Raw genomic sequence first — 14,906 nt, forward strand, 5'->3', positions numbered from 1 at the left:
AAGTGTAAGGAAATGTATAAAGTACCCATTACTGTGTTAAAGATTAGTGGCTTTTGGGGTGAAATGAAGTCCTAAACAATGATATATTGTCTGCAATAAATGTTCTGACAGATGACATTAATACTGACGTAGATGTTAAAACAGAAAATATGAGTGTAACGTGTCAGCTGGAAGCTCCAATGCAGGAAATGTGTGACAGTGACAATGAAGGTAAGTGCACGTGTGTGACGTGTCTTCTGTTTATTGGGTATTACCTGGTTTTTATAGCTTATTGTCTGTAAGTGCTGTACATTATATCACCAGTCAGAGTATCACCTCAATCACACACTGAGTGTCACAGTACAATATAGCCTGATACTCACTGTTGTCACATTTGTAGTATTTAGTTAAATCAGTCCTGATCATATAATGACATCAGCAGGAAGACCCTATACAGCTGCTGATATTTATATCTGCCAGAGTATAATCATTGTGTGATCTAATCAGCTGTAGATGCACAGGTAGCACTTTGTAGGAGCATAAAATAAATCTCACAGCTTTATGTAATCTTTAAAGCTGCTTGTTATACCTTTAACACCACTCTTCCAGCTATGATGTCACATTGCACATTTAACCCCCCCTAGCCTGAATATCCTTGCTTGACAAGCTAAATGCATGCAGGCTTCACTTGTGTGCTCTGCAAAACATTCTGAGATTCTGCTTGCTGAGTTCTTACCTCTCTATTCAGATTATTCCTGACCTGTCCTCTCAGTTTTCAACAAGATTTGCTAAACCTCTCCTGGTTCTGGCTGCTAGATAGATAAATCTGTAAGCAAAGCAAGAGGTTTTACTTCCACTGCGGTAACAAACAGCAGGACCCCTGTTCAGTGAGGATTCTGGGGATACTTGCTACTCTGTGTTGCACCTCCTACTCCAGCCTCTCCACCTGCAGTGTGTTTTCCTATTAGTAACTATAGAGCCAGTGTGTAAAGCATCTAAGGAGCTGTGTTTTCTAACCTCTTACAACTGAACAAGTTTCCTTTCCCATTTTCTGGAACTGCTGAAGTTGATCTTTCCTCCTGCTGCATCTGTACAAAGACAGATCTGCTCTCCTCTAACCACCACTGGTAACTCACCAATTCATAAACCTGAATCCCTGCTGGCAGTACTTACAGACATTCCTGCTGTGAATACTCAGCCTGTATCACACTGTGTTGTTTTCCTTCACACTGCAATGTAGTTCACAAAAAAAGAGGGACACTGCCACCATTTGGTGGGAAATCTAAATTTTAACCTTAATAATTCTGCATTGAAGATACTATTCCCTTTCTGATACAAAGTATCTACCTTGGAAGCTTAAAGTTGTTTCTGTCAATTTACACTGTGCCACACTCCCACAATGACTATTTCTGGGAAGTCTTTCACCTTGCATAAAAAGGAGTTATCACACCACTCATCTGTATATTGTGAGTTAAAGGGACATTGTATTTAAACCTTCTATCATACCTGTGAAAGACCAGCAGACATTTTTATAGGGATATTTTATTTTGCTAGCAAGCTAAAGCATTAAATATTGAACTAACCAAACCGATGCAGAGAGCACAATACACCTATTCAAAAAGGCAATATTAGTAATAATTACTGTGGTGACAAGTGGCAGCAGCAGTGAACATGGAAATTGTAGAAGCGTGCAATAGTGTATCCAATTAAATTGCGTATACTAATAAGCTGTACATGTTGACACACAGATGTAGATGCAGAGATTTGGCCTGTGGGTGAACATTTTTTTTTTTAGATATATTTATTAAGAAAGACCATGAACCTCTCTGTAATATTGTTTGTTTGTTTGTATAAAGTAATCCGGTTTTGACTGTGTGCACTTATGTAATGTCTGTGCATGTTCCCAGATACATATTTGTTTTGTATTGTCCCCATTTCTGGTATAGTGTCTGTTGGAATACTAATGCTGTACTGTCCACATGTCTGGTATAGGGTCTGTTGGAATACTAGTGCTATATTGTCCCCAGGTAAAGTATAGGGTTGTTTGAATACTAGTGCTGTATTGTCCCATGTCAGGTATAGGAGCTGTTGGAATACTAGTGCTCTATTATCCCCATTTCAGGTATAGAGCCTGTTGGAATACTAGTGCTGTATTATCCCCATCTCAGGTATAGAGGCTGTTAGAATACTACTGCTGTCTTGTCCCCATGTCAGGTATAGGAGCTGTTGGATTACTAGTGCGGTATTATCCCCATCTCAGGTATAGAGGTTTTTGGAATACTAGGGCTATATTGTTTCCATGTCAGATACAGGGGTTGTTGAAAAACTAAAGCTGTACTGTTCCCATGTCAGTATAGGTGCTCAGTGTTCTGCACAGAAAATATTGCCAGCCGGGTAGCATTATAAAGTATTTGGGTGGCATTATGAATAGCTGGGTGGGGGCAGTGTGATATTTTATCATTTGAAGCTATCCAAAACACCAATTAAAAGCATAATAACAGAAATTTGTTTAATGATAATTTGTGCAATAAAAACATTTTTAATATTAGCTAATTTTAGCTTAATATTGGCTAAAATTTTAGCCGGGTGGTCAGTAAAATGAGCCGGGTGGTGCACCCGCTAAAAAGGTCCTGGGGAGAACATTGGGTGCTGTTGGAATACTATTACTTTATTGTCTTGTTGGAATACAAGTGCTGGATTGTCCCTATGTTAGTTATAGTTGCTGTTGGAATACTAGTGCGGTATTGTTTCCATATCAGGTATTTGGTTTTTTTGAATACTAGTGCTGTATTGTCCCAATGTCAGGTATAAAGGGTGTTACTGTGATATGAGTGCATTTGCAAAGCATATGTAAGGTTTTAATAAAAAAAAACACACAAAAAAAACAGAATGGATTTTATTTTGAAAACTCCAAAAAAACTTTTTTTTTTTTTTGGGGTGTATTTGCAGCTAGTAAAGTCACTGAATCCCAGCTAACTTGCTTTATTACATGGCACATGTTATGCTTACAGATATGCTGTCACTACATAGAATTTCTTCCAGATGTGACTGCTAGTGATCTAGACTCCGGTTTAGTTAAATTATACAATTTTTTACATTTTATTTTAATCTTAAGTTTTTTTAAAAGAGACAATTGACACTTAAAATAGTGATTCTTTCATTATTTTTATTTCAGTTGAAAATGATGCTAAGATTTCATATAACATGGAACAAACAGAAAATCAGTGGCTAAGAAATATAACAGAAGCTGCAGAGCAGGAAATATGTGACAATGTAGGCACAGTTGAGTGTATGTGAGGGATGTGTCTGAGGGATACGGCACAGGTAAGTGTACATGTGTGACATGTAAAGTATGCAGGGCACAAATGTATGTATGTGTGTGGCATGTAAGGGACATAGGTCACAGGTGAGTGTACATGTGTGACATGTAAGGGATGCAGGACACAGGTGAGTGTACATGTGTGACATGTAAGGGACACAAGACACAGGTGAGTGTACATGTGTGACATGTAAAGTATGCAAGACACAGGTGAGTGTACGTGTGTGAGATGGCTGTGGGAAACAGGGCACAGGTGAGTGTACGTGTGTTATGTGTCTGTGGGATGTAGGGCCCAGGTGAGTGTACGTGTGTGATGTGTCTGTGGGATGTAGGGCACAGGTGAGTGGACGTGTATGACATGTCTGTGTGAAACAGGGCATGGGTAAGTGTATGTGTGTGACGTGTCTCACTTTAAGAGCACTCCCGCCCAATAAAACACATAGATGAAAACTCACCTGTTATTTGATTGTGATATAATTTATGTAGGGCTGAATTCTAAATACAATGAATGCAAAAGACTGAAAACTGCTTCAGCACAAGGGTATTAAATGGCTTAGTGGTGAAAAAGGTTAAACTTGATAATTTACATTTGGCTAGATTACAAGTGTTGCGGTACGGCTATTAACGCAAAAAAATTGTCCATTACGCTGGAATGGCCAGGAACGCATATTACGAGTCTCTGCGGTATAGCTTTTAATGCAAGCATTTTAGCCTGTAACGCAACCTCCATTCTGCACACTCAAAAAAATTATATTTGAGTGCTGAATTTCCAAAGCGCCTAAAATGCTTGCATTACAGCCTATACTGACACGATCCATACCGCAACTCAGAACTAAAATGTTACAAAGTAAACACCCATAAACTACCTATTAACCCCTAAACTGCCACCCTCTCGCATTGCAAACACTATATAAAATGTATTAACCCCTAATCTGCAGCCCAACCACATCGCGACTATTAAACCTATTAAACCCTAATCCGCCGCCCCCGACATTGCCGACACCTAAATAAACCTAATAACCCCTAATCCGCTGTTCCCCGACATCACCGACACCTAAATAAACCTATTAACCCCTAAACCTCCAGCCCCCCACATCGCAAAACACTTAATTAAACAATTAACCCCTAAACCTAACACCCCCCTAACTTTAAATTAAAATTACAATATAACTATCTTTAAATAAATAAAAACTTGCATGTGAAATAGAAAAAAACTAACTATAACCTAGCATAACTATTCTAATAAAATAAAAAAACTTCCAATTAAAAAATCTAAATTACAAATTTAAAAAAACCTAACACTACGAAAAAATTACAAAAAATATTAAACACTAAATTACGAAAAATAAAAAACAGCTAGATTACGTGTTTTGCGTTATGAGCGGCGCTGTGCTAACTTGCAAGTTATTGTCACCGCTCACCTCCCTACAGTGCTGGTATTACAGGTTTACAAAAACCCGTCGTTAGCGGGCAATATTGCAGCGTAAAGCAAAATTGAGCTCCATACCGCACTCCAATACCAGCGCTGCGGTGAGCTGGTTTTACATGCTTGTGCGTGATTTTCCCATAGACATCAATGGGGAGAGCCGGCTAAAAAAAAGCTTAACACCTGCAATAAAGGAGTGTAACGCTCCGTAACACAGCCCCATTGATTCCTATGGGGAAAGAAAAGTTATGTTTACACCTAACACCCTAACATAAACCCTGAGTCTAAACACCCCTAATCTGCTTCCCCCGACATTGCCGCCACCTACATTATACTTATTAACCCCTAATCTGCCACCGTCACCACCTACATTACACTTATTAACCCCTAATCTGCCACCCCCCATGTCGCTGCCACCTACATACACTTATTAACCCCTAATCTGCCGCCCCCGACATCGCCGCCACCTACATTAGTTATTAACCCCTAATCTGCTGCCCCGACACCGCCGCCACCTACATTATAGTTATTAACCCCTAATCTGCCATGCCCAATGTCGCCGCCACCTACATTACACTTATTAACCCCTAATCTCCTGCCACCAATGTCGCCGCCACCTACCTACACTTATTAACCCCTAATCTGCCGCACCCAACGTCGCCACCACTATACTAAAGGTATTAACCCCTAAACCTAACCCTAGCACCCACTAACTTTAATGTGATTAAAATAAATCTAAATAAAACCTATTAATAACTAAATAATTCCTATTTAAAACTAAATACTTACCCGTAAAATAAACCCTTAACTAGCTACAATATAACTAATAGTTTTATTTTTATTTCACAGCTAAGTTTGTATTTATTTTAACTAGGTAGAATAGTTACTAAATAGTTATTAACTATTTACTAACTACCTAGCTAAAATAAATACAAATTTACCTATAAAATAAAACCTAACCTGTCTTACACTAAAACCTAACCTTACACTACAATTAAATAAATTACATTAATTAAATACAATTAACTAAATTACAAAAAAACAAACACTAAATTACACAAAATAAAAAAGAAATTATCAAATATTTAAACTGATTGGAATAGCCAATAGAATGCGAGCTCAATCCTATTGGCTGATTGGATCAGCCAATAGGATTGAAGCTCAATCGTATTGGCTGATTTCAATAGCCAATAGGATTTTTTCACCTTTAATTCTGATAGAATTCGATCAGCCAAACGGAATTCAAGGGACGCCATCTTGGATGACGTCATTTAAAGGAGAATTCATTGTTCAAGAAGACGTTGATTGAAGAGAATGCTCCACGCCGGATGTCTTGAAGATGGATGAAGACTTCTGCAGGCTTGGATGAAGACTTCAGGCTGCTTGGATGAAGACTTCTGCCGGCCTCGATGACTTCTGCCGCTTCGTTGAGGATGGATGTCGGTTCTTCAAAAACTGTAAGTGGATCTTCGGGGGTTAGTGTTAGTTTTTTTTTTAAGGGTTTATTGGGTGGGTTTTACTTTTTAGATTAGGGTTTGGGTGGAAAAAGAGCTAAATGCCCTTTAGTTAGGATTTTATTTGGGGGGTTTGGTTGTGTGAGTGGTGGGTTTTACTGTTGGGGGGTTGTTTGTATTTTTTTTTTTTTTTTACAGGTAAAAGAGCTGATTTCTTTATTTGATAATTTATTTTTTATTTTGTGTAATTTATGTTTGTTTGTTTGTTTTTGTAATTTAGTTAATTTCATTTAATTAATGTAATTTATTTAATTGTAGTATAAGATTAGGTGTTAGTGTAAGACAGGTTAGGTTTTATTTTACAGGTAAATTTGTATTTATTTTAGCTAGGTAGTTAGTAAATAGTTAATGCCTATTTAGTAACTATTCTACCTAGTTAAAATAAATACAAACTTGCCTGAGAAATAAAAATAAAACCTAAGCTAGCTACAATGTAACTATTAGTTATAGTGTAGCTAGCTTAGGTTTTATTTTACAGGTAAGTATTTTGTTTTAAATAGGAATTATTTCGTTATTAATAGCAGGTTTTATTTAGATTTATTTTAATTACATTAAAGTTAGTGGGGGTTAGGGTTACACTTAGGGTTAGGTTTAGGGGTTAATACCTTTAGTATAGTGGCGGCGACGTTGGGGTGGCAGATTAGGGGTTAATAACTGTAATGTATGTGGCGGCGACATTGGGGACGGCAGATTAGGGGTTAATAACTGTAATGTGTTTGCGATGTGGGAGGGTCTCGGTTTAGGGGTTAATAGGTCGTTTATGGGTGTTTGAGTACTTTTTAGCACTTTAGTTATGAGTTTTATGGTACGGCGTTGTAGCATAAAACCCATAACTACTGAGTTTTACGGTATGAATCTTGACGGTATTGGCTGTACCGCTCACTTTTTGGCCTCCCAGGCAAACTCGTAATACCGGCGCAAAGGAAGTCCCATTTAGAAAGGACTTTTTGAAAGTTGCGGTAGTTATGTTGCTAAACCTGAAAGACTCGTAATACCTGCGGTAGTGAAAAAGAGCCATAACGCTGCTTTTTCACTCATACCGCAAAACTCGTAATCTAGCCGTAAGATTACAAAAAATAAACAAAATTATCAAAAATAAAAACAATTACACCTAATCTAATAGCCCTATAAAAATAAAAAAGCCCCCCAAAATAAAAACACCCCCTAACCTACAATAAAACTACCAATATCCCTTAAAAGGGCCTTTTGTAAGGCATTGCCCTAAATTAAACAGCTCTTTTACCTTAAAAAAATATGTCCCCCCCTAAAAGTAAAGCCCACCCAACCAACCCCCAAAAAAATAACTCTAAAAAATCCCAAACTACACATTGCCCCTAAAGGGGCATTTGTATGGGCATTGCTCTTAAAAGGGCATTCAGCTCTTCTACTGCCCTTTAAAAGGGCATTCAGTTCTTTTACAAGTGCTCACCCCTTATCTAAAAAACCCACCCAAACAAATAAAAAAAAAACTAACACTAACCCCATAAAATCTACTCACGGTTCCTGAAGCCCGGACATTCATCTTCATCCAGGCGGTGACACTTTCATCCATCTCGGGGACGTCTTCTATCTTCATCCCTGTGGACGGACCTATCCTGGAGGCAGATGACATCCTGCGCAGAGCGTCCTCTTCATATGGTCAGCGCCGTACACTGAAGTTGAATGCAAGGTACCCATTTCAAAATGGCGCACCTTGCATTACTATTGGCTGATTTGATTCTTCAAATTCAAATCAGTCAATAGGGTGAGAGCTTCTGAAATCCTATTGGCTGTTCAAATCAATAGGAATGCAAGGAACGCCTTTTTGAAACGGGTACCTTGCATTCAACTTCAATGTACGGCGGTGACCATATAATGAGGATGCTCTGCGCAGGATATCATCGCCCTCCAGGATAGCTCCACTCCACGCCGCGGGATGAAGATAGAAGACATTCCCAAGATGGATGAAGGTGTCACAGCCTGGATGAAAACTTCTCGCTGCCTGGATGAAGATGGATGTCCGGACTTCAGGAACCGTGAGTAGATTTTATGGGGTTAGTGTTTGGGTGGGGGGGTTTTAGATAAGTGGTGGGCACTTGTAAAAGGGCTGAATGCCCTTTTAAGGGCAATGCCCATACAAATGCCCCTTTAGGGGCAATGGGTAGCTTAGGATTTTTTAGAGTTAGGTTTTTTTTATTTTGGGGGTTTACTTTTAGAGGGGACTTAGTAATTTTTTAAGGTAAAAGAGCTGTTTAACATAGGGCAATGCCCTACAAAAGGCCATTTTAAGGGCTATTGGTAGTTTTTATTTTTGATCATTTCGTTTATTATTTCTTTCATGTAATTGGCAAGAGTCCATGAGCTAGTGACGTATGGGATATACAATCCTACCAGGAGGGACAAAGTTTCCCAAACCTCAAAATGCCTATAAATACACCCCTCACCACACCCACAATTCAGTTTTACAAACTTTGCCTCCTATTGAGGTGGTGAAGTAAGTTTGTGCTAAGATTTCTACGTTGACATGCGCTTCTCAGCATTTTGAAGCCCGATTCCTCTCAGAGTACAGCGAATGTCAGAGGGAGGTGAAGGGAGTATCACCTATTGAATGCAATGGTTTTCCTCACGGGAGATCTCTTTCATAGGTTCTCTGTTATAGGTCGTAGAGATTCATCTCCTACCTCCATTTTCAGAACAACGATATACAGGTAGCCCTCAGTTTACGCCGGGGTTAGGTTCCAGAAGGAATGGTTGTAAATCGAAACCATTGTAAATTGAAACCCAGTTTATAATGTAAGTCAATGGGAAGTGAGGGAGATAGGTTCCAGGCCCCTCTCAAAATTGTCATAAGTACCACCTAATACATTATTTTTAAAGCTTTGAAATGAAGACTTTAAATGTGAAACAGCATTATAAACCTAATAAAATAATCACACAACACAGACTTCACTTGCATTTTTCTGCAAACCTTTCTTTCTATGCATTCCAATCTGGACTGATTTATAGACAGGAAGATCTTGTTCCTTTTAAATCTGCTTGATAGCTCAGGTCTGGTTAAACTGATTAATTTCAGCTTGCTTGGCTTTGCTGCAACACAAGCGGACAGCTCCACCTATTGGCTATTTAATAAATGCACTGCTTCTCAATGCTTTTCAATAGCAGTCACATGACTGGAAAAAAAGGTTGTTATTCTGAAACGGTGTAAATTGAACCGTTGTAAAACGAGGGCCACCTGTACTCTCATATACCATTACCTCTACTGATAACTGTTTCAGTACTGGATTGGCTATCTGCTATATGTGGATGCGTGTCTTTCTGTAAGTATGTTTTTATTACTTAAAGGGACAGTCTAGGCCAAAATAAACTTTTATGATTCAGATAGAGCATGTAATTTAAAACAATTTTCCAATTTACTTTTATCACCAATTTTGCTTTGTTCTCTTGGTATTCTTAGTTGAAAGCTTAACCTGGGAGGTTCATATGCTAATTTCTTAGACCTTGAAGACCACCTCTTTTCAGAATGCATTTTAACAGTTTTTCACCACTAGAGGGTGTTAGTTCACGTATTTCATATAGATAACACTGTGCTCGTGCACGTGAATTAATCTGGGAGCAGGCACTGATTGGTTAAACTGCAAGTCTATCAAAAGAACTGAAATAAAGGGGCAGTTTGCAGAGGCTTAGATACAAGATAATCACAGAGGTTAAAAGTATATTAATATAACTGTGTTGGTTATGCTTAACTGGGGAATGGGCAATAAAGGGATTATCTATCTTTTAAAACAATAAACATTCTGGTGTAGACTGTCCATTTAAGACACCTCAGCTATGTTTTGGCACTTTATGCTTTAATATAAAGTTCTAAATATATGTATTGTACTTATATTTGCCATGAGTCAGGTTCATGTATTTCCTTTTTGCAGACTGTCAGTTTCATATTTGGGGAAAATAAACATATTAAGAAATAATTTTCTTTGCAAATTGCGGGCAGAATTAGGCCCACGGGTGCGCCAAATGCTAGACTTTATTGCGTCATTCTTGGCGCGAGATTTTTTTGGCGCGAAAGTACGTCCGTTGACGCAAGTTCATCATTTCCAGCGTCATAGTTCACGCCGAGTTCCTTACACAAGGTTGCCTCGTTAGTAACACGAGTGTCCGGACGTTGTTGGCGCCAAAAAAATTTCAGTTACGTTGTGCGTCATACTTGGCGCCAAATTTTTTCATTATTTTTTCACCCCATTGCTATTTGCCTTTTTCTATGTCAGAGGGCTATGCTATTTGCATTTTTTCCCATTCCTGAAACTGTCATATAAGGAAATTGATAATTTTGCTTTATATGTTGTTTTTTCTTTTACATTTTGCAAGATGTCTCAATCTGATCCTGTCTCAGAAGTATCTGTTGGAACTTTGCTGCCTGATATACCAAAGCTAAGTGCATTTGTTGTAAACTTGTGGAAATTATATCTCCGAATGTCATTTGTAATAGTTGTCATGATAAACTTTTACATGCAGATAATGTGTCCATCAGTAATAGTACATTGCCGGTTGCAGTTTCTTCAACTTCTAATGTACATGATATAGCTATGAATTTTAAAGAATTTGTTACTGATTCTATTCAGAAGGCTCTGTCTGCTTTTCCGCCTTCTAATAAACGTAAAAGGTCTTTTAAAACTTCTCATAAGGTTGATGAAATTGTAAATGACCGACAGCATAATGAATTATCATCCTCTGATGAGGATCTATCTGATTCAGAAGATCCTTCCTCAGATATTGACACTGACAAATCTACTTATTTATTTTAAATGGAGTATATTCGTTCTTTGTTAAAAGAAGTGTTAATTACTTTGGATATTGAGGAAACTAGTGCTCTTGACATTAAAACTAGTAAACATTTAAATTCTGTTTTTTAACCTCCTGTGGTTACTCCAGAGGTTTTTCCTATTCCTGATGCTATTTCTGATTTCTAAGGAATGGAATAAGCCGGGTACTTATTTTATTCCTTCTTCAAGGTTTAAAAAATTGTATCCTTTACCAGCAATTTCAATAGAGTTTTGGGAAAAGATCCCTAAAGTTGATGGGGCTATTTCTACTCTTGCTAAACGTACCACTATTCCTATGGAAGATAGTACTTCTTTTAAAGATCCTTTAGATAGGAAACTTGAATCTTATCTAAGGAAAGCCTATTTATATTCAGGTAATCTTCTCAGGCCTGCAATTTCTTTGGCTGATGTTGCAGCTGCATCAACTTTTTGGTTGGAGAATTTAGCGCAACAAGAATTGGATTCTGACGTATCTAGCATTGTTCGCTTACTGCAACATGCTAATCATTTTATTTGTGATGCCATTTTTTATATTATCAAAATTGATGTTAGATCCATGTCTTTAGCTATTTTAGCTAGAAGAGCTTTGTGGCTTAAATCTTGGAATGCTGATATGACATCTAAGTCTAGATTGCTATCTCTTTCTTTCCAAGGTAATAATTTATTTGGTTCTCAGTTGGATTCTATTATTTCAACTGTTACTGGGGGGAAGGGAGTTTTTTTGCCTCAGGATAAAAAAACCTAAGGGGAAATCTAATGCTTCTATCCGTTTTCGTTCCTTTCATCAAAATAAAGAACAAAAACCTAATCCTTCCCCCAAGGAATCTGTTTCCAATTGGAAGCCTTCCTCAAATTGGAATAAATCCAAGCCATTTAAGAAACCAAAGTCAGCCCCTAAGTCTGCATGAAGGTGCGGCCCTCATTCCAGCTCAGCTGGTAGGGGGCAGATTAAGGTTTTTCAAAGATGTTTGGATCAATTCAATCCAAAATCATTGGATCCAGAACATTGTTTCTCAAGGGTACAGAATAGGTTTCAAGGTAAGACCGCCTGTGAGAAGTTTCTTTCTCTAACGCATTCCAGTGAAGGCTCAGGCTTTCCTGAAGTGTGTTTCAGACCTGGAATTATCCGGGGGAATTGTGCCAGTTCCCTTTCCGGAACGGGGTCTGGGGTTTTATTTAAATCTGTTCATTGTTCCAAAGAAAGAGGATTCTTTCAGACCAGTTCTGGATCTAAAGATTTTGAATCGTTATGTAAGAATACCAGCATTCAAAATGGTGACTATAAGGACTATTCTGCCTTTTGTTCAGCAAGGGCATTATATGTCCACAATAGATTTACAGGATGCATATCTTCATATTCCGATTAATCCAGATCATTATCAGCTCCTGAGATTCTCTTTTCTAGACAAGCATTACCAATTTGATGCTCTTCCTTTTGGCCTAGCAACAGCTCCAAGGATCTTTTCGAAGGTTCTCGGTGCTTTACTCTCTGTAATCAGAGAGCAGGGTATTGCGGTGTTTCCTTATTTGGACGATATCTTGGTACTTGCTCAGTCTTTACATTCTGCAGAATCTCACACAAATCAACTAGTGTTGTTTCTTCAAGAACATGGTTGGAGGATCAATTTACCAAAAAGTTCCTTGATTCCTCGGACAAGGGTAACCTTTTTAGGATTCCAAATAGATTCAGTATCCATGACTTTGTCTCTAACAGACAAAAGACGTCTGAAATTGGTTTCAGCTTGTCGGAACCTTCAGTTTCAATGATTCCCTTCAGTAGCTATGTGCATTGAGGTTTTAGGCCTCATGACTGCAGCATCGGACGCGATCCCCTTTGCTCGTTTTCACATGAGACCGCTTCAGCTTTGTATGCTGAGCCAATGGTGCAGGGATTATACAAGGATATCACAATCAATATCCTTAAATCCCAATATTCGACTTTCTCTGACTTGGTGGTTAGATCACCATCGTTTAGTTCAGGGGGCCTCTTTTGTTCGTCCAACCTGGACTGTGATCACAACAGATGCGAGTCTTTCAGGTTGGGGAGCTGTCTGGTTATCTCTGACAGCGCAGGGGGTTTGGAAATCTCAAGAGGCGAGATTACCAATCAATATTTTGGAACTCCGTGCGATTCTCAGAGCTCTTCAGTTTTGGCCTCTTCTGAAGAAAGAATCGTTTATTTGTTTTCAGACAGACAATGTCACAACCGTGGCGTATGTCAATCATCAAGGTGGGACTCACAGTCCTCTAGCTATGAAAGAAGTATCTCGGATACTTGCATGGGCGGAATCCAGTTCCTGTCTAATCTCTGCGGTCCATATCCCAGGTATAGACAATTGGGAAGCGGATTTTCTCAGTCGCCAGACCTTACATCCGGGAGAATGGTCTCTTCACCCAGATGTGTTTCTTCAGATTGTTCAGATGTGGGGGCTTCCAGAAATAGATCTGATGGCTTCTCATCTAAACAGGAAACTTCCCAGGTACCTGTCCAGGTCCAGGGATCCTCAGGTGGAAGCAGTGGATGCGTTGTCGCTTCCTTGGAATTATCAACCTGCTTATCTCTTTCCGCCTCTAGTTCTTCTTCCAAGAGTGATTTCCAAGATTATAATGGAGCGTTCATTTGTACTGCTGGTGGCTCCAGCATGGCCCACAGGTTTTGGTATGCGGATCTTGTTCGGATGTCCAGTTGCCAACCTTGGCCACTTCCGTTAAGGCCAGACCTTCTATCTCAAGGTCCTTTTTTCCATCAGGATCTCAAATCATTAAATTTGAAGGTATGGAGATTGAACGCCTAGTGCTTAGTCATAGAGGTTTCTCTGACTCAGTGATTAATACTATGTTGCAGGCTCGCAAATCTGTGTCTAGAAAGATTTATTACCGAGTTTGGAAGACTTACATTTCATGGTATTCTTCTCATAAATTCTCTTGGCATTCTTTTAGAATTCCTAGGATTTTACAGTTTCTTCAGGATGGTTTGGATAAGGGTTTGTCTGCAAGTTCCTTGAAAGGACAAATCTCTGCTCTTTCTGTTCTTTTTCACAGAAAGATTGCTAATCTTCCTGATTTTCATTGTTTTGTTCAGACTTTGGTTCTTATCAAGCCTGTCATTAAGTCAATTTCTCCTACTTGGAGTCTTAATTTGGTTTTGAGGGCTTTACAGGCTCCTCCGTTTGAGCCTATGCATTCTTTGGACATTAAGTTACTTTCCTGGAAAGTATTGTTCCTTTTGGCCATCCTCTTCAGCTAGAAGAGTTTCTGAATTATCTGCTCTTTCTTGTGAATCTCCTTTTCTGATTTTTCATCAGGATAAGGCGGTTTTGCGGACTTCATTAAAATTTTTACCTAAAGTTGTGAATTCCAACAACATTAGTAGAGAAATTGTTGTCCCTTCCTTGTGTCCTAATCCTAAGAATTCTCTGGAGAGATCTTTACGTTCTTTGGATGTGGTAAGAGCTTTGAAATATTATGTTGAAGCTACTTCTAGAAAGACTTCTAGTCTATTTGTTATCTTTTCTGGTGCTAGGAAAGGTCAGAAGGCTTCTGCCATTTCTTTGGCATCTTGGTTAAAGCTTTTGATTCGTCATGCTTATTTGGAGTCGGGTAAAACTCCGCCTCAAAGGATTACAGCTCATTCTACTAGGTCAGTTTCTACTTCCTGGGCTTTTAAGAATGAAGCTTCTGTTGATCAGATTTGCAAAGCAGCGACTTGGTCTTCTTTGCATACTTTTACTAAATTCTACCATTTTGATGTTTTCTCTTCTTCAGAAGCAGTTTTTGGTAGAAAAGTACTTCAGGCAGCTGTTTCAGTTTGATTCTTCTGCTTATAATTTCAGTTTTTTTCATTATGAAGATTAAAACTTTTGATTTGG

The 14,906-nt window shown here is 38.6% G+C and overlaps 1 protein-coding gene across 1 annotated transcript in view; it reads left to right on the plus strand.

Annotated features, from left to right (window-relative positions):
- LOC128657882 (zinc finger and SCAN domain-containing protein 12-like) overlaps positions 1-14,906 on the plus strand; it is a 64,009-nt gene that overhangs the window by 21,719 nt on the left and 27,384 nt on the right. Inside the window, exon 4 of the mRNA XM_053712310.1 lies at positions 112-210. Coding sequence (XP_053568285.1) covers positions 112-210 — 99 coding nt within the window. The remainder of the gene's footprint in view (positions 1-111; positions 211-14,906) is intronic.

This window comes from Bombina bombina, chromosome 4 (genome assembly GCF_027579735.1).
Source record: "Bombina bombina isolate aBomBom1 chromosome 4, aBomBom1.pri, whole genome shotgun sequence".
In the NCBI taxonomy this organism is placed as follows: Eukaryota; Metazoa; Chordata; class Amphibia; order Anura; family Bombinatoridae; genus Bombina; species Bombina bombina.